This window comes from Hippocampus guttulatus, chromosome 16 (assembly GCF_054856545.1).
Source record: "Hippocampus guttulatus isolate MCC_2025c chromosome 16, RoL_Hgut_1.0, whole genome shotgun sequence".
NCBI lineage: Eukaryota > Metazoa > Chordata > Actinopteri > Syngnathiformes > Syngnathidae > Hippocampus > Hippocampus guttulatus.
Genome location: NC_141276.1, coordinates 4,128,180 through 4,148,915, shown reverse-complemented (window position 1 = coordinate 4,148,915; position 20,736 = coordinate 4,128,180). Strand labels below are relative to the sequence as shown.

General features: G+C 39.5%; 2 protein-coding genes across 2 annotated transcripts; one reads left to right on the top strand and one right to left on the bottom strand.

Moving 5' to 3' along the window:
* The first annotated feature begins 843 nt into the window (after positions 1-843).
* On the top strand, positions 844-3,642 carry LOC147192579 (GTPase KRas). Its single transcript, XM_086132655.1, has 5 exons — positions 844-1,148; positions 1,340-1,459; positions 1,911-2,089; positions 2,956-3,115; positions 3,202-3,642. Exons 2-5 carry the CDS (start codon positions 1,349-1,351, stop codon positions 3,313-3,315), a joined length of 564 nt encoding a protein of 187 aa, XP_085988781.1. The 5' UTR covers positions 844-1,148; positions 1,340-1,348; the 3' UTR covers positions 3,316-3,642.
* Positions 3,643-4,993: 1,351 nt separating this feature from the next.
* cbx7a (chromobox homolog 7a) lies at positions 4,994-18,898 on the bottom strand. The gene is made up of 6 exons (XM_086133855.1): positions 18,611-18,898; positions 7,345-7,388; positions 7,138-7,203; positions 6,962-7,028; positions 6,500-6,806; positions 4,994-6,347 (listed from the first exon to the last, which is right to left on the bottom strand). The coding sequence occupies exons 1-6, from the start codon at positions 18,677-18,679 to the stop codon at positions 5,905-5,907; spliced, it is 996 nt and encodes a 331-aa protein (XP_085989981.1). The 5' UTR covers positions 18,680-18,898; the 3' UTR covers positions 4,994-5,904.
* Between the last annotated feature and the right edge of the window lie 1,838 nt (positions 18,899-20,736).

Here is a 20,736-nt window from a genome sequence, read left to right as displayed (position 1 = left end):
TGCTGGAGCCTATCCCAGCCATCTCCGGGCAGTAGGCGGGGGACACCCTGAATCAGTTGCCAGCCAATCGCAGGGCACACAGAGACGAACAACCATCCACGCCCACACTCACACCTAGGGACAATTTAGAGCGTCCAATCAGCCTGACATGCATGTTTTTGGAATGTGGGAGGAAACCGGAGCACCCGGAGAAAACCCACGCAGGCCCGGGGAGAACATGCAAACTCCACACAGGGAGGCCGGAGCTGGAATCGAACCCGATACCTCTGCACTGTGAAGCCGACGTGCTAACCACTGGCCTACCGGGCCGCCCATAATTATATAAAGTATCTATTTTAAAACACAACGGATAAAAAAAACTTTCGTACGGTATTTTTGGAATCATCATACAATCATCTGATGCGTCGTTGTAAAATGCACGTTCGGGGTTGAGAAACGTAATGAGAATATTTTGACAAAGGAGAACATTTATCTATTTTCGAAAGTAGAGAGTACAAGTAACAAGTCAAAACGGTAAGTACTGCACTAAGTAGTAATGCCTGGAAAAAAACACTTCAATCCTATAACGAAACGTCTACTGCTTCCTTGAGAGAATATTAATACTTCGTGACAGAACCCAGTACTGTACTGACAAACCTAAGCACAGTACAGCGAATACAAGTGACGGTCGATTGAGCGGTGGAGACCACGCCCAACTGTAGGAATCCCAATATATGATTGGATAGTTTTCGTAACGGGCGAGACCAACATTAAAATCTCCGCTGTAATTGGACAAAATTAATGTCTGTTTTAGAGTCCGCGTTCGATTGGTCATTTAGCGTGAGGATTAACGCAATCATTTTGACTTTTCCAATGATTCACGAATAGTGGTTGAATGTGAGGGCGAAATCAGATGTTGTCGTATTTTTACAACTTTAAAGTGTGGATCTAGTTAAACACGTCGTCATAAATCTTGACTTCGCGTTGTGACGTCCAATTGTAGCTGGGAAAGGGCTCGAGGGCTGAAAGTTTTTTTTTTTTTTTTTTGCGTGCGGTTTGAGGAAGGAAAAAGTCCTCAGGCTAACGCTATGTAGCAAGCTAATGTCAAACATTCACGCGTGAACTCCGAACCTCAGAACTCACACGCTGTCTTAAAATCATATTTTCAGGTAAGCCTTGTTCTTACATAACACGGACTTTTCGGCAGCTACGCTGGTGACGTAAATTAGAGGCGACATGGACTTGAGTGTCCAAGTTAAATTTGGGTCGCCATGTCACGGCGCTGGATCAGATGTTATCGGCTGTCTGCTGAGCGGTCGCCGTGTGTGCTTGCTGTCAATTGCTTTTGTTTTTGCGTCAGTTTGCAGGCATGACCGAGTACAAGCTTGTGGTGGTCGGAGCAGGAGGCGTGGGCAAGAGTGCTCTCACCATCCAGCTCATCCAGAATCACTTTGTGGATGAATATGATCCAACCATCGAGGTGGGTCTCATCGCCGTACATGTTCCGTCCGTATAAGACTTGTTCCATGTCAAATCACGCTTTCACTCTGACGTCTCCTTTGCACGCCTGCATGACTGTGATTTGGCACTACAGTACGTGTGTGCTGTGCAACGCCAAAAATGTTCAGTGTATGCAGCAGTGTGTCAATTGAAATTCCCTTTGAGGGATTTACAGTATATTATAAATTAAATTACAACCCAAGAATTTTCCTTTCACCCCTTAGATTGTCTTCAATTTTTGAGATGTAGTTATAAATGGAAGGGAACTTGCATAGATCGATAAAACATTGGCTCATGTCCTTCCGTCACTCCTGGTGATCCCTCACGCACGTGACACTACGGTGCAGCGGCACAGTGGTTGGGAATCACTTCTGGAAGCTACGGAATCGCAATGGCTAAAGCGTGCATGCTGCCGTCTTTCTGTGCCGCAGGACTCGTACAGGAAGCAGGTGGTGATCGACGGAGAGACGTGTCTGTTGGACATCCTGGACACTGCGGGTCAGGAGGAGTACAGCGCCATGAGGGACCAATACATGAGGACGGGGGAGGGCTTCCTCTGCGTCTACGCCATCAACAACATCAAGTCCTTTGAGGACGTTCACCTGTACAGGTGCTTGGGATGTCGAGCCAGTTCAGCTCATCTCCGTACGGTTTGGAGCGGTACACCCCGAGTTACACTTTAAACTATTAATACAGTGAGAGTGTTGCACCATTATGTAGTTGCTCTTTAAACTGTTCAAGTAAAAGCAGCGGAGCATCGCGTGGACGTCTCTGCGTATGCAATGCGTCGTCAGCTACATCATGTATGCAAATGTGTTCAAGCAATGAGGAGTCTGAAAGTTCCCCTGGCAGATAGGTTCGGATCTGTATTTGAACTTCAGTTTGATGTTACGGTTGTGTCGTTCATTTTTGTATTTTATTGATTGATTTATTTTTTTTAGGACCCTACTTTGGAATCAAAGCGACCAAAAATAGAACAAAACCTTCACACTTTTACAGCGTTGCAGTCTTGTGATCCTTGAAATGAAACTGATACGAAGGCTCTGAACTGCCATGGACGGGTTTAGATTTAATCTCACTTTTTGGGTTATATTTGTACTTGTGAGGTCTTTTTTTATTTCGTGATTCAACATCCTGGAAAATCGGATTTCAAAAGGATTTGATAGTAACACGTGCTGTTAGATGCTTGCGACTTTATATCCCACAATGTGGGTCATCTGACCACAGAGAGGGAAAGAGATAAGTGATTATTACCTCTGCTGTGTGTTTGTGTGCCTTAATTGCTCCAAAATGTAGGCCTGTTCAATTAAGTTGGGAATTTGAGATTGTCGTAAAAAAAAAAATTATAACCACCAGCTCACTGTACCACCTGAGAAACCATCCCCATCCAAAATACAACCCATTTTTTTGACAATTTTCAATTGCCCCCGTTTTTTGCGTCGTTGACAAACTATTCCTCATGTGTTCGCCCTCCAGAGAGCAGATCAACAGGGTGAAGGACAGCGACAGCGTTCCCATGGTGCTGGTGGGAAACAAGAGTGACTTGAGCTCACGCTCCGTCGAGACGCGACAAGCACAGGAACTGGCTCGAAGCTACGGCGTGCCCTTTGTCGAGACCTCGGCCAAAACCAGACAGGTGCGCGTCCGTGACGCCATTGAGCGCCTTTCCTTTGCGCGCATCTTCATGGGCCTGACCCCGTTTTGCATTTGTGTTCCCGGCAGGGCGTGGAGGAAGCGTTCTATTCGCTCGTGAGAGAGATCAGAAGATACAAAGAGACCAACCGCAGCAGCAAAAAGAGCAAGAAGAACACTCAGAGACGCTGCATGATATTATAGCGATGAGAGCCGTGTAGCATTTTTTTGTCATATACGCAAATTAGCGCCCCCTACATGTCAGGTAGGCCACAAGCTCTCCCAACATGTTTTGTCCATTTAATGCTGTGAATGTCCAGACCAAACTGAATTGTTAGCTAGGTTTTTTAATAGCAGCATTCAAGAGTTAAATTCAACTTTTTCTCCAATTGACTCGTTGCTAATATGAGCGCGACAGCGTGCACTGAGGACACATTTGGGCCAAACGGCGAAAGGCTAAAGCCTTGTGTTGGTTGCTGACGTTTCAGTGATTGTTTTTCCACGCAAATACATCAAACTATTTCCTACTGACCTCATGTCTTGTGTCATTCGTTGAAATCGTTTCCGATGTCCCTGATTGTTTGGTTACCATGACACTTTTATCTTCTGTAGTGTCATTACCTCTTTTTTTTTTTTTTTTTGCTCAGCAGTGTCAACCACCTTCCATGACTTTTCTGTGCTGCTTTTTGACCGCCGTCTGTCGCTGTGCTTTGAAGTAGAGCATCTTGAAAGTGAAAGTGACCACATTATTAGGTCGACTGTCTCAGATCCTGTTTAGTAAGAAGCATGACCTATTCCTGGTCGTATTACAAAGGTGAGATACAACTCAGTCGAGCCTCCGGTGAATTCAGATTTAACCATTAGTTGACTGACTGATTGAAATTTGCTTCAGCGCCCTCTGATTGACAACTCGGTGTCGGAGGACTTAACCGCTCCAAGCAAAGCAAGCGCAAGCGTTTGCAGCAGGAACCCACACAATAACCTTGTACAGTAGAGTATTCGGTTATGCAGTGTTAAGCTTTTAATCCTTTCGAGTGAGATCCACTGACAGTGCGATCGGTCACCTGCTCTCTGGTGGTCACTCCTTGCAGATAAAGTAGTCGAAGTGACTTTAATGAAACACGGCGGAGCTTCTAATGAAGAGGCCAATGGCACCGAGTCAGTATAACCATTTGGAAAAAAAAATCATAAGTTACTTCGATCATGACTGGATGGATTTCTAAGAAGAGCGCGCCCTCTAGTGGAGATGATTAACTTTACAACGTAAAACCTATTTTGAGTCATGTCAAAGCTCCCTCTCCTGGTTTGTCATTTGTTTTTAGCACTACGGATTGACCCAAATTAAATTATTAATAATAATAATTATTATTATTGCATATCAATATTTATAGGGATTTATATCAAGCAAATGAAAATAACTTTAAACTGACCATAAATGCAGTTGCGATTGTTTTCAGTTACTCCTAAAATAAATTAAGCAGTTATTTAATAAATAAAAAAATATATATATATACATAATGCAACATTTTATATTTTACTACCGGTAATACTTTTGTTTACAGTAATTCAGCCGACTATTTAAGTACTCTGTAGATAAATAGCAAATAAAGGAATGGATACATTTTATCTGAACAATTTTAGGTGGGGGGGGGCAACAACAATGCAGATTATTTTAATCATATACGACTGTCAGATCATACAAAAAAAAAAGTCTGCTTGTTTTTTCATTCTTTCAATTCCAAAAAGATGCAATCAGAGGCAGACTTGCTAAGCAATCATCGACCATGCTGGCCTATTATAACAACTATGTCTATAAGTACGAATAAAGTTCTGGTTTATTGCACCAATCGAGTGGCGATAATTAAATACATGCCTTCTGAAAGGTAGTCAGTTCATGTTTATTGGAAATACAGTCGAAATAAAAACGGGGTTTTTTTTCCAAGAAAAGACATGAGTCAGACACATACAGTAAGTTTAGCTTATACACATGACATGCAATAAATAACAAAGGCTCTCTACCGTCTGATCTAATTAATGTACGTCTGCTTAGTGTACATTATTGTACTTTCACAAAGCGTAACAGCAGCAGTGTAAAATGATACCTCTTCCTTTGAAAAGCACAAAGGCTAGTAGTGTAAAGAGTGGACTACCTACTGGTAATACAAAAATAGAACCAAGTAGCATTTATAGTACTTAAAACGGACAAACAGACAGCAAACACAACAGCGCTTTTTTTTTTTTTGCGCATCCCTCCTCCTTCCTATGAGCAGCAGTCATTACATCTCTTTGTTTTATTTCTGTTGGGACAGAAATAAACTCAGGTCCAAGTGGCAATCTCGACTAAACATATTTGTAAGACGGGCGAATGAAATGAGACGCCTATACACTACCGGAGCGTGATGTCTAGCTGGAAAGCACTTCAAGACTATTTTAGTAAAAAGTAGCTGCATGGAAGTAGTCAGTTTGTTTGACCTGCGTCTAACTATCAGATTCTCTGGAATTCCTTAAAAATCATAATAAATAAGAAACTGAAGAATAAAAATCAAAAGTAGCTGCGTGGAAGAAGGGAGTTGTTTGACTGCTGCCTCATTACTTGTCTCCCGAGAATTCCAATTAATTAACCTCAGTAATAAAAAATCACCACTCATTTGGGGTTTTTTTCAATTCAAAGGCGATAATGTCTTCTCAGCAGGAATTTCTTTTGATGTAAACATGTTACCTACGTGACAAATTACAGGTGTTACAAAATGAGTGGCGAGTCTGATTATCGTTGTCGAATGGATGCGCCTTCGCTTAAGATTCCTTAAAGAAGCCCTCCGCCTCGGCGGCCTCTTTAAAAGTCACCGTCAGCGAATTGATGGTCACCTCGGTCATGATCACCTTCCCGGGATGCTGTGATTGAGCGGTCGCCGTCGTCGTGGTAACGTTCTGAATGCGGACCAACGCATCTCCGCCCACGACCGCCGAGCTGAGGTCATCTTTCAGGTGCGCGCCGGGACTCACGGGCCTTGACTGCGGCTCCTCCTCGCCCGTGTCGCCGTCTGACCCGTTGTCCGCGGTAACCGCATCCGCTGCTCCGTCGTCGAGCGTCGATGCACCGTCCTTTGATTGGTCGCACGCAACCGTTCCCGCGTCGACGTCTTCCGGGTCCGAAAACATTTTAGGGCCGTTCTCCTCCATGTCCAGCTCCAGGTCTTGTCGCTCCAGTACGGGGGGTGAGCTGCACTCAGAATGACCTTGAGGGCAGAAAATTCACTTTCAGTTGATGAGACAAGTCGTAGTTCCACTCTTGTGCTATAAAAATGAACTTTTCTTTCCTATCGAGAAATTTGGGATGATAGAGGTCAAAGTTCACACTTCAAGGCCACTGACAAACAGATAAACAAACCATATAAGCTGTCTGCCCGTCTCTCCTCTGTGGCACTTTGGGACTCTTGCTTCTCTTCTTCGCTGGTGTCATCCCAGTCCTCCTCCTTCTTCCTCCGGTGCCCGGCAGTTCTGTTCAAGCGGGCGCATGCATTCCGCTTGGACGCCAGCTGCCTGGTCCTCCTCCTCCTCGCTGAGCGACAGTATGCGCCTCCCCGCTCGACATGGTCCACATCGGTGCTCATGGCGCGGGTAAGCGAGAGGCGCAGTCGGGGCGCAGGTTTGTCCGGGGCCTTGTGGGCGCTCCGCAGGTCCATGCCAAAGATGTTCTAGAAGGACACAAGTGAGGAAATTGAAAGACACTACTTTGGATGTTTATAAGGAGAGCAGCTTTCCTTTCGGCCCGGTGTTCATTGAATAGCCGCAAAATTAAGTACACTTTGAAATAATGTATTAAAATACGTAGATGCAAAGATGACATTACCCGCAGGACGAGGCTTCGGGGTCTGAGACCTTTCTTGCGATAGGCCAGAGCTCTGATCTTTTGTTGACTGGAAATATCACCAAGACACAAGCAAAAACAGAGAGATGAGCAAAAGGCCAATGAAAAAAAAAAAAAGATAAATCCCGATGCCTTTCACATAACAAATTTCAACTCACTTCTCCTCGTAGGCTAGGACCAGGCGAGGATCCAAAATGTTGTCCTCTGGCTCCCAAGTGCTGTACCTGCCAACAGCCACACAAGCACACTTTTAACATTCGTCATGCTTGCCCTTCCCCGTATGGAAACGCAAGTCAGGCTTCAAGCTGGATGTGAGCCGATATTCAAGGATGATGTCATTGGGTGATGAGTCAGTGATTACTCACTTTGGGGGCCATCCTTGCCACTTTAGCAGGTACTCCACATTACCCTGCAGACAGACAGAGAGAATAGCATTAAAATGAGATGCCAGAAGGACAGAAAATGACTTATTTTGTGTGTGTGGGGGGGGGGGGATGCTTCTGTCATCGCCACTGTATACTGGATTATCGGCATATTTTTTTTCAGTGCATTTGACAATAAAGCTGTACTTGTCTGTCTCCTTGTTATTTAGAAAAAAACAACCATGTATAGTAAGGTGTTTTTAGACAAAAAAAAAAACGGCCATGTATAGTAAAGCGTTTTTAGACGAAAAAAACGACCATGTATAGTAAGGCCTTTTTAGACGAAAAAAACGACCATGTACTGTATATTAAGGCGTTTTTAGACGGAAAAAAAACGACTATGTATAGTAAGGCATTTTTAGACGAAAAAAAACGACCATGTATAGTAAGGCGTTTATATCCGAAAAAAACGACCATGTATATTAAGGCATTTTTAGACGAAAAAAAACGACCGTGTATAGTGAGGCGTTTTGAGACGAAAAAAACGACCACGTATAGTAAGGCGTTTTTATCCGAAAAAAAACAACCATGTATAATAAGGCGTTTTTAGACGAAAAAAACGACCATGTATAGTAAGGCGTTTTTAGACGGAAAAAAACGACCATGTATAGTAAGGCGTTTTTTGACGAAAAAAACCAACCATGTATAGTAAGGCGTTTTTTGACGAACAAAATGACCATGTATAGTAAGGCGTTTTTAGACGAAAAAAACAACAACCATGTATAGTAAGGCGTTTTTTGACGAACAAAATGACCATGTATAGTAAGGCGTTTTTATCTGAAAAAAACGACCATGTATAGTAAAGCCTTTTTAGGCGAAAAAAACGACCATGTATAGTAAGGCGTTTTTTGACGAACAAAATGACCATGTATAGTAAGCCGTTTTTAGACGGAAAAAAACGACCATGTATAGTAAGGCGTTTTTAGACGAAAAAAAAACGACCATGTATAGTAAGGCGTTTTTAGCCAAAAAAAAACACCATGTATATATAGTAAGGCGTTTTTAGACGAAAAAAATGACCATGTATATGAAGGCGTTTTTAGACGAAAAAAAACGACCATGTATATTAAGGCGTTTTTAGACGAAAAAAACGACCATGTATATTAAGGTGTTTTTATCCGAAAAAAAAAACGACCATATATCGTCTAAAAACGCCTTAATATACTGTACATGGTCGTTTGTTCGTCTAAAAACGCCTTACTTTTCGTCTAAAAACGCCTTACTATACATGGTCGTTTTTTTTCGGATAAAAACGCCATACTATACATGGTCGTTTTTTTTGTCTAAAAACGCCTTACTATACATGGTCGTTTTTTTTCGTCTGAAAACGCCTTACTATACATGGTCGTTTTTTTCGTCTAAAAACGCCTTACTATACATGGTCGTTTTTTTCGTCTAAAAGTGCCTTACAATACATGGTCGTTTTTTTGTCTAAAAACACCTTACTATACATGGTCGTTTTTTTGGTCTAAAAACGCCTTACTATACATGGTCGTTTTTTTCGTCTAAAAACGCCTTACTATACATGGTCGTTTTTTTCGTCTAGAAACGCCTTACTATACATGGTCTTTTTTTTCGGATAAAAACGCCTGACAATACATGGTCGTTTTTTTCGTCTGAAAACGCCTTACTATACATGGTCGTTTTTTTCGTCTAAAAGTGCCTTACAATACATGGTCGTTTTTTTGTCTAAAAACACCTTACTATACATGGTCGTTTTTTTGGTCTAAAAACACCTTACTATACATGGTCGTTTTTTTCGTCTAAAAACGCCTTACTATACATGGTCGTTTTTTTCGTCTAGAAACGCCTTACTATACATGGTCTTTTTTTTCGGATAAAAACGCCTGACAATACATGGTCGTTTTTTTTTCGGATAAAAACGCCATACTATACATGGTCGTTTTTTTTGTCTAAAAACGCCTTACTATACATGGTCGTTTTTTTTCGTCTGAAAACGCCTTACTATACATGGTCGTTTTTTTCGTCTAAAAACGCCTTACTATACATGGTCGTTTTTTTCGTCTAAAAACGCCTTACTATACATGGTCGTTTTTTTCGTCTAGAAACGCCTTACTATACATGGTCTTTTTTTTCGGATAAAAACGCCTGACAATACATGGTCGTTTTTTTCGTCTGAAAACGCCTTACTATACATGGTCGTTTTTTTCGTCTAAAAGTGCCTTACAATACATGGTCGTTTTTTTGTCTAAAAACACCTTACTATACATGGTCGTTTTTTTGGTCTAAAAACGCCTTACTATACATGGTCGTTTTTTTCGTCTAAAAACGCCTTACTATACATGGTCGTTTTTTTCGTCTAGAAACGCCTTACTATACATGGTCTTTTTTTTCGGATAAAAACGCCTGACAATACATGGTCGTTTTTTTCGTCTGAAAACGCCTTACTATACATGGTCGTTTTTTTCGTCTAAAAGTGCCTTACAATACATGGTGGTTTTTTTGTCTAAAAACACCTTACTATACATGGTCGTTTTTTTGGTCTAAAAACGCCTTACTATACATGGTCGTTTTTTTGGTCTAAAAACGCCTTACTATACATGGTCGTTTTTTTCGTCTAAAAACGCCTTACTATACATGGTCGTTTTTTTCGTCTAGAAACGCCTTACTATACATGGTCTTTTTTTTCGGATAAAAACGCCTGACAATACATGGTCGTTTTTTTCGTCTGAAAACGCCTTACTATACATGGTCGTTTTTTTCGTCTAAAAGTGCCTTACTATACATGGTTGTTTTTTTCATCTAAAAACGCCTTACAATACATGGTCGTTTTTTTTGTCTAAAAACACCTTACTATACATGGTCGTTTTTTTTTTGTCTAAAAACGCCTTATACATGGTCATTTTTTCGTCTAAAAACGCCTTACTATACATGGTCGTTTTTTTTCGGCAAAAAATGCCTTACTATACATGGTAATTTTTTTGTCTAAAAACACCTTACTATACATGGTCGTTTTTTTCGTCTAAAAACGCCTTACTATACATGGTGCTTTTTTTCGTCTAAAAACACCTTAATATATATGGTCGTTTTTTTTGTCTAAAAACGCCTTACTATACATGGTTGTTTTTTCGTCTAAAAACGGCTTACTATACATGGTCGTTTTTTTCGTCTAAAAACGCCTTATTATACATGGTCGTTTTTTTCGTCTAAAAACGCCTTACTATAAATGGTCGTTTTTTTCGTCTAAAAACGGCTTACTATACATGGTCGTTTTTTTCGTCTAAAAACGCCTTACTATACATGGTCGTTTTTTTCGTCTAAAAACGCCTTACTATACATGGTCGTTTTTTTCGTCTAAAAACGCCTTACTATACATGGTCATTTTTTTCGTCTAAAAACGCCTTACTATACATGGTCGTTTTTTTCGTCTAAAAACACCTTACTATACATGGTCGTTTTTTTTGTCTAAAAACGCCTTACTATACATGGTCGTTTTTTTCCGGATAAAAACGCCTTACTATACATGGTCGTTTTTTTCGTCTAAAAACGCCTTACTATACATGGTTGTTTTTTTTCCGGATAAAAACGCCTTACTATACATGGTCTTTTTTTTCGGATAAAAACGCCTGACAATACATGGTCGTTTTTTTCGTCTGAAAACGCCTTACTATACATGGTCGTTTTTTTCGTCTAAAAGTGCCTTACAATACATGGTCGTTTTTTTGTCTAAAAACACCTTACTATACATGGTCGTTTTTTTGGTCTAAAAACGCCTTACTATACATGGTCGTTTTTTTCGTCTAAAAACGCCTTACTATACATGGTCGTTTTTTTCGTCTAGAAACGCCTTACTATACATGGTCTTTTTTTTCGGACAAAAACGCCTGACAATACATGGTCGTTTTTTTCGTCTGAAAACGCCTTACTATACATGGTCGTTTTTGTCGTCTAAAAGTGCCTTACTATACATGGTTGTTTTTTTCATCTAAAAACGCCTTACAATACATGGTCGTTTTTTTTGTCTAAAAACACCTTACTATACATGGTCGTTTTTTTTTTGTCTAAAAACGCCTTATACATGGTCATTTTTTCGTCTAAAAACGCCTTACTATACATGGTCGTTTTTTTTCGGCAAAAAATGCCTTACTATACATGGTAATTTTTTTGTCTAAAAACACCTTACTATACATGGTCGTTTTTTTCGTCTAAAAACGCCTTACTATACATGGTGCTTTTTTTCGTCTAAAAACACCTTAATATATATGGTCGTTTTTTTTGTCTAAAAACGCCTTACTATACATGGTTGTTTTTTCGTCTAAAAACGGCTTACTATACATGGTCGTTTTTTTCGTCTAAAAACGCCTTATTATACATGGTCGTTTTTTTCGTCTAAAAACGCCTTACTATAAATGGTCGTTTTTTTCGTCTAAAAACGGCTTACTATACATGGTCGTTTTTTTCGTCTAAAAACGCCTTACTATACATGGTCGTTTTTTTCGTCTAAAAACGCCTTACTATACATGGTCGTTTTTTTCGTCTAAAAACGCCTTCCTATACATGGTTGTTTTTTTTCGTCTAAAAACGCCATACTATACATGGTCGTTTTTTTCGTCTAAAAACGCCTTCCTATACATGGTTGTTTTTTTTCGTCTAAAAACGGCTTACTATACATGGTCGTTTTTTTCGTCTAAAAACGCCTTACTATACATGGTCGTTTTTTTCGTCTAAAAACGCCTTCCTATACATGGTTGTTTTTTTTCGTCTAAAAACGGCTTACTATACATGGTCGTTTTTTTCGTCTAAAAACGGCTTACTATACATGGTCATTTTTTTCGGATAAAAACGGCTTACTATACATGGTCATTTTTTTCGTCTAAAAACGCCTTAATATACAGTACAAGGTCGTTTTTTTCGTCTAAAAACGCCTTACTATACATGGTTGTTTTTTTCATCTAAAAACGCCTTACTATACATGGTCGTTTTTTTCGTCTAAAAACACCTTACTATACATGGTCATTTTTTTCGTCTAAAAACGCCTTACTATACATGGTCGTTTTTTTGCGGATAAAAACACCTTACTATACATGGTCGTTTTTTTCGTCTAAAAACGCCTTACTATACATGGTCATTTTTTTCGTCTAAAAACACCTTATTATACATGGTCGTTTTTTTCGTCTAAAAACGCCTTACTATACATGGTCATTTTTTTCGGCTAAAAATTTCGTCCAAAAACGCCTTACTATACATGGTCGTTTTTTTCGGCTAAAAACGCCTTACTATACATGGTCGTTTTTTTCGGCTTAAAACGCCTTACTATACATGGTCGTTTTTTTCGTCTAAAAACGCCTTACTATACATGGTCGTTTTTTTTCGTCTAAAAACGCCTTACTATACATGGTCGTTTTTTTCGTCTAAAAACGCCTTCCTATACATGGTTGTTTTTTTTCGTCTAAAAACGCCATACTATACATGGTCGTTTTTTTCGTCTAAAAACGCCTTCCTATACATGGTTGTTTTTTTTCGTCTAAAAACGGCTTACTATACATGGTCGTTTTTTTCGTCTAAAAACGCCTTACTATACATGGTCGTTTTTTTCGTCTAAAAACGCCTTCCTATACATGGTTGTTTTTTTTCGTCTAAAAACGGCTTACTATACATGGTCGTTTTTTTCGTCTAAAAACGGCTTACTATACATGGTCATTTTTTTCGGATAAAAACGGCTTACTATACATGGTCATTTTTTTCGTCTAAAAACGCCTTAATATACAGTACAAGGTCGTTTTTTTCGTCTAAAAACGCCTTACTATACATGGTTGTTTTTTTCATCTAAAAACGCCTTACTATACATGGTCGTTTTTTTCGTCTAAAAACACCTTACTATACATGGTCATTTTTTTCGTCTAAAAACGCCTTACTATACATGGTCATTTTTTTGCGGATAAAAACACCTTACTATACATGGTCGTTTTTTTCGTCTAAAAACGCCTTACTATACATGGTCATTTTTTTCGTCTAAAAACACCTTATTATACATGGTCGTTTTTTTCGTCTAAAAACGCCTTACTATACATGGTCATTTTTTTCGGCTAAAAATTTCGTCCAAAAACGCCTTACTATACATGGTCGTTTTTTTCGTCTAAAAACGCCTTATTATACATGGTCGTTTTTTTCGTCTAAAAACGCCTTACTATAAATGGTCGTTTTTTTCGTCTAAAAACGGCTTACTATACATGGTCGTTTTTTTCGTCTAAAAACGCCTTACTATACATGGTCGTTTTTTTCGTCTAAAAACGCCTTACTATACATGGTCGTTTTTTTCGTCTAAAAACGCCTTCCTATACATGGTTGTTTTTTTTCGTCTAAAAACGCCATACTATACATGGTCGTTTTTTTCGTCTAAAAACGCCTTCCTATACATGGTTGTTTTTTTTCGTCTAAAAACGGCTTACTATACATGGTCGTTTTTTTCGTCTAAAAACGCCTTACTATACATGGTCGTTTTTTTCGTCTAAAAACGCCTTCCTATACATGGTTGTTTTTTTTCGTCTAAAAACGGCTTACTATACATGGTCGTTTTTTTCGTCTAAAAACGGCTTACTATACATGGTCGTTTTTTTCGTCTAAAAACGCCTTCCTATACATGGTTGTTTTTTTTCGTCTAAAAACGGCTTACTATACATGGTCGTTTTTTTCGTCTAAAAACGCCTTCCTATACATGGTTGTTTTTTTTCGTCTAAAAACGGCTTACTATACATGGTCGTTTTTTTCGTCTAAAAACGGCTTACTATACATGGTCATTTTTTTCGGATAAAAACGGCTTACTATACATGGTCATTTTTTTCGTCTAAAAACGCCTTAATATACAGTACAAGGTCGTTTTTTTCGTCTAAAAACGCCTTACTATACATGGTTGTTTTTTTCATCTAAAAACGCCTTACTATACATGGTCGTTTTTTTCGTCTAAAAACACCTTACTATACATGGTCATTTTTTTCGTCTAAAAACGCCTTCCTATACATGGTTGTTTTTTTTCGTCTAAAAACGGCTTACTATACATGGTCGTTTTTTTCGTCTAAAAACGCCTTACTATACATGGTCGTTTTTTTCGTCTAAAAACGCCTTCCTATACATGGTTGTTTTTTTTCGTCTAAAAACGGCTTACTATACATGGTCGTTTTTTTCGTCTAAAAACGCCTTACTATACATGGTCGTTTTTTTCGTCTAAAAACGCCTTCCTATACATGGTTGTTTTTTTTCGTCTAAAAACGGCTTACTATACATGGTCGTTTTTTTCGTCTAAAAACGCCTTCCTATACATGGTTGTTTTTTTTCGTCTAAAAACGGCTTACTATACATGGTCGTTTTTTTCGTCTAAAAACGGCTTACTATACATGGTCATTTTTTTCGGATAAAAACGGCTTACTATACATGGTCATTTTTTTCGTCTAAAAACGCCTTAATATACAGTACAAGGTCGTTTTTTTCGTCTAAAAACGCCTTACTATACATGGTTGTTTTTTTCATCTAAAAACGCCTTACTATACATGGTCGTTTTTTTCGTCTAAAAACACCTTACTATACATGGTCATTTTTTTCGTCTAAAAACGCCTTACTATACATGGTCGTTTTTTTGCGGATAAAAACACCTTACTATACATGGTCGTTTTTTTCGTCTAAAAACGCCTTACTATACATGGTCATTTTTTTCGTCTAAAAACACCTTATTATACATGGTCGTTTTTTTCGTCTAAAAACGCCTTACTATACATGGTCATTTTTTTCGGCTAAAAATTTCGTCCAAAAACGCCTTACTATACATGGTCGTTTTTTTCGGCTAAAAACGCCTTACTATACATGGTCGTTTTTTTCGGCTTAAAACGCCTTACTATACATGGTCGTTTTTTTCGTCTAAAAACGCCTTACTATACATGGTCGTTTTTTTTCGTCTAAAAACGCCTTACTATACATGGTCGTTTTTTTCGTCTAAAAACGCCTTCCTATACATGGTTGTTTTTTTTCGTCTAAAAACGCCATACTATACATGGTCGTTTTTTTCGTCTAAAAACGCCTTCCTATACATGGTTGTTTTTTTTCGTCTAAAAACGGCTTACTATACATGGTCGTTTTTTTCGTCTAAAAACGCCTTACTATACATGGTCGTTTTTTTCGTCTAAAAACGCCTTCCTATACATGGTTGTTTTTTTTCGTCTAAAAACGGCTTACTATACATGGTCGTTTTTTTCGTCTAAAAACGGCTTACTATACATGGTCATTTTTTTCGGATAAAAACGGCTTACTATACATGGTCATTTTTTTCGTCTAAAAACGCCTTAATATACAGTACAAGGTCGTTTTTTTCGTCTAAAAACGCCTTACTATACATGGTTGTTTTTTTCATCTAAAAACGCCTTACTATACATGGTCGTTTTTTTCGTCTAAAAACACCTTACTATACATGGTCATTTTTTTCGTCTAAAAACGCCTTACTATACATGGTCGTTTTTTTGCGGATAAAAACACCTTACTATACATGGTCGTTTTTTTCGTCTAAAAACGCCTTACTATACATGGTCATTTTTTTCGTCTAAAAACACCTTATTATACATGGTCGTTTTTTTCGTCTAAAAACGCCTTACTATACATGGTCATTTTTTTCGGCTAAAAATTTCGTCCAAAAACGCCTTACTATACATGGTCGTTTTTTTCGGCTAAAAACGCCTTACTATACATGGTCGTTTTTTTCGGCTTAAAACGCCTTACTATACATGGTCGTTTTTTTCGGCTAAAAACGCCTTACTATACATGGTCGTTTTTTTCGGCTTAAAACGCCTTACTATACATGGTCGTTTTTTTTCGGCTAAAAACGCCTTACTATACATGGTCATTTTTTTCGTCTAAAAACGCCTTACTATACATGGTCGTTTTTTTTGTCTAAAAACGCCTTACTATACATGGTCATTTTTTTTGTCTAAAAACGCCTTACTATACATGGTCGTTTTTTTCCGGATAAAAACGCCTGACAATACATCGTCGTTTTTTTCGTCTAAAAATGCCTTACTATACATGGTCGTTTTTTTCGGATAAAAACGCCTTACTATACATGGTCGTTTTTTTTGTCTAAAAACGCCTTACTATACATGGTTGGTTTTTTTTCCGGATAAAAACGCCTTATTATACATGGTCGTTTTTTTCGTCTAAAAACGCCTGATTAATACATGGTTGTTTTTTTTTCGGATAAAAACGCCTGACAATACATGGTTGTTTTTTTCGTCTAAAAACGCCTTACTATGGTCGTTTTTTTTGTCTAAAAACGCATTACTATACATGGTCGTTTTTTTCATCTAAAAAGGCCTTACTATACATGGTCTTTTTTTTCGGATAAAAACGCCTTACTATACATGGTCGTTTCTTTCGTCTAAAACTGCCTTACTATGCATGGTCGTTTTTTTGGGCTGTAAAAACGGCTTACTTCCATGGTCGTTTTTTGGGCTGTAAAAATGCCTTCCTATACATGGTCGTTTTTTTGGTCAAAACATCGTGACTATACATGGTCGTCTTGTTAGGGTTTCAGTGAACTCAACTCATCTCGCTTGACAACAATCTGAAATTTGGGAGATAATGAACAATCAAAAATAAAAAGTCCTCAATGTGTCAATATGTTTATTGCTACTCCCAGTTGAAATATATCTTGATTCAAATATCAAAGAGAATTACATGTTTTGTTTTTCAAACATCCACAAAAGATTTTTTCTTTTCAGTCCTTAATGCTAACAAACACCACATAACGCTATATCCACAGGCTAACGAATAGCATAAGTGTGATAATGGTGACAGAACTAACTCCTTGAACAAAAATATAACAATATAATATAAACGGTTGTGAAACACACGTGGACAGATCATATAAAAACTCAGGCATATATTGTTTCGTCACTGCAAAGAACTACTGATGTTACTGCAGCTTGGTGAGGAGTAACTCTTGACCGTTGCTACGTGTATCTTTGTTCTATTACACTGCCCCCATGTGGCCAAGGCGTGCACACCAGAAGAAACAGCACAATGTTCATTGTGTTGAAACAAAAAATGTCGCATAAATGTTACATTAGTTTCATTCTATTTAATTGTCACATGATGGTATGTTTTTATAAAGCACAATATTCCATGCATCTATTTTCATGTGCTGCTTATCGGGAGTCAGGTCATGGGGTAAGTACAGTTTTTGCCGGGAAGTCTAGTCCAGACTCCTGTCTCTTTCCTGCCACTTGATCAAAAAGTCAGCTTTCAAATGTGACTCAAACATAGTAACCGCAACATCAACGTCCTGCCTTGCTCCACACTCAAGTATATAATTGTACAAGTCAAAGTTCTTACCCTTGATGCTATGACAATACACTAAACCTGTAAAAGTACAACGTGTACTCTTGCGCATGTGATGATGTTGCCACTTTAAAATGAGCGCATGTAGGGAGGCGGGGGTATTTTTCTCCTTGTCAAATGGGGTTCGTCTGAGGAATGACGTCAGTAAGCGGCCTCTTTCAGTGTCATTGCCCCCCCCCCCCACCTCTCTCTCTCTCTCCCTCTCTCCCCGAGTTGCGCGTGATGTGACGGTGCACGGTCACACGAGCGACTCTTCTAGAACCCAACACCGTGGCTCGGAAAGGTGGGGCCACGGCAATATATAAACAACGTGCTGTTGCGCAACACCTACGTCACTGGTGTTGAACATTTGGAACCTTGCTGCGTGTTACGATGGCCACTTAACTTTATGTCAACAAGAAGTCGGTTTCGTTTTTTAAAAAATATTCCTTTACGAATGCGTATTAACCTAAACAATTGTTGCACGGTTACAAAAAACAAAAACAAATTGTGTGCCTGCGTTTGGTCGGCCACCTTGCACACAACACACGCGTACACACCCCCTTCCTCGTTGTGTACTATAACTGCGTGGGCTCCTGCACAAACATGCTGCAGCATCTTTGCACGGCACAGTAGCAACACAGCACTCAACTTCCAGAAACGAAAATAAAGAACGCGTGTGTCCTACAGAAATAAAACGAAGCAACGTGTAAGTCCCCTGGCCAAGAAATGAAAATACGGAGTTTGAATGTGTCTTTGGAGTCAATGGAAAGTGCGTGGCCTAGTTTTTCTTTCACGGGCGCACCACACGCTCCTCCGTGGCAGGAAAGCACACGGAAAATAAGTTATGTAAGTTGAGTGGAGTGGATTAGATTAAAGTGTCGGAGCTCACCTTTCGGACTCTCTTCTTCGTGATGGACTCGACTGCGAACACTTGGTCTCCGATGGATGACAGCTCCATCCCCGCTCAAAACAAGCTGTCTCCGTTCCAGGCACGAGTGGAAGAAGAACGAGCGAAAAGAAACCCGAGCAAAGGGGAGGAAAATAATGTTCGTTCGGGCCACTAAAACGCCTCCGATGCCTCTCGATGTCCGGGTCGCGTCACGCAAAGTGCTCTCCTGGCTCACTTTTTCAAATCTGCGACACATCAACACGGGACGACGCTTGCTTTAAGTGGCGCGCGCGCTCCCGACTCCGTTACGTAGGGCCGAGCCCCCAAACGCGTGGCCGCGCACGCAAATTAGAGCAGAGTGCAGAGAGAGAGAGCGAGAACGACAGAGACTTGGACAATGCCACTGTGCAAATTAAAAAGTTGGAATTTAACCATTGAATAAAGGTCTTTAAAGCTGCATATTGCTGAATAGTTTTAGAAATACCTTAAGATTTTTTTTATGCTTGGATCTATCTATCTATCTATCTATCTATCTATATATGGTTGGTCAAGTTGTACCTCTGGATTCCATTGAGGTTGAACCTTCTCACCCCAAAAAACACATGAAAGATTTAACTGGAGTGAGAATTGACTTGAACTCCATGACCTTACAAGTCATTCTGTTTACATTTGAAAATCCATTTAATAAATTAATTTCTCAAAAATGAAGAAAATAGAGTTGATCTCAACTGGAAATCGTTTCTAGAGAAATTCTGTCATGATTATGTTTTTGTTTAGTGTTGGGGTCGAAAATAGGTGAATGGATTACTTCTGTGTGCAGGCAAAAAATCGTTTTTCAGCAAATTCTTGAGTCATCAAGTTTTTTGTTTGTTTATAGTATAAAACTAGTGTTTAAATGAGTGTACCGTTTAGTTAAGCTTTCCAGCTCATAAGTGTCATCCAACCTGAGCATGAAACGTTGAGGAGTGACACTCCTCAATGCCAATAAAAGATCTGTGAAAAAAAAAAAGGGTTTTCGTTTTAACATTAAAAGAAACCACCTTCAATTCAGTATGGGCCAACTTGAACTTAATACCTGAAAACCCCTCTGCCCCCCCCCCCCCCTTCCAGGAGTTACTTGACATAATGAATAAGCGGACGGTTGCTGAAGGCCCAGATAACACTGCCTGTTTTCCGCGAGGGATCCGGATCATTTACAGTAAACTCAGGCCGTACACACACAGGGTCTACAGTCATGGTCTGCATGCACCTGGAATGCTTGCATCACTTACGGGCACAGGTCACCATGGCAACTGTTTCTACAGCAACCACTGAAAAGCTGGATGATGATGATGATCCAGCAGGAAGAGTTGATACGCAGACCGCGGGATGGACAGTGATCCATGTTTACCGCAACCTTTGACCTATAAATGCAGTGAGATAGATCTCCAAATCCAAGCCACATTGCACACAGACCCTGCCTCACAGCTGTAACTGAAGAGCCAGCGTTTAACCGCCAGCGCTGCTGATAGAGAAACCTGTGAAGTCATGATATCGCCGCAAATCTAAACACTTCAACCACAATCAGATAATGAGACGCATGATGACATCCGTGTCTGCTATGACGTGTAAAATACTTGTCAACCAGCGACAATTACTTTCAACTCAGCACAGGACTACTAAGTGTCGGGTGTTTCACTTCTCCATTCTTTCTTGGTCCAAAAAAAGATTATTTATTATCTACGAATAAGGTATGAGTGTTCAGCTATCGGTGCTAACGACTATTCACTTTTGTGTGGATTCGGTGACGTCATCACGCTTACGGCGCTTCCACAGCGTTCCTCCGGCAGGGAACGTTTACAGGTTAGCTGTGTGACACTTCCCGAAAAAAGGAGGTATTTACTGCTATTCAGGGAAAAAAAAGAAAGACTCGTGGATCACATGACTTGTTATCTGCCCGGATACCGACAGTTTGTGCATGTGTGTGTGCGTGGAGTGGGGAGGAATACAAAAAAAACCAAAAACAAAGAAGAAAAAAACCCACCGCAGGACCATTAGCGCCCACTCGTGATGAGTCACGCGTGACTCATCGAACGTGCCAGTAAGATCAGCGCTGCTTCCCTGGAAGATTAAATAAAATAAAACAC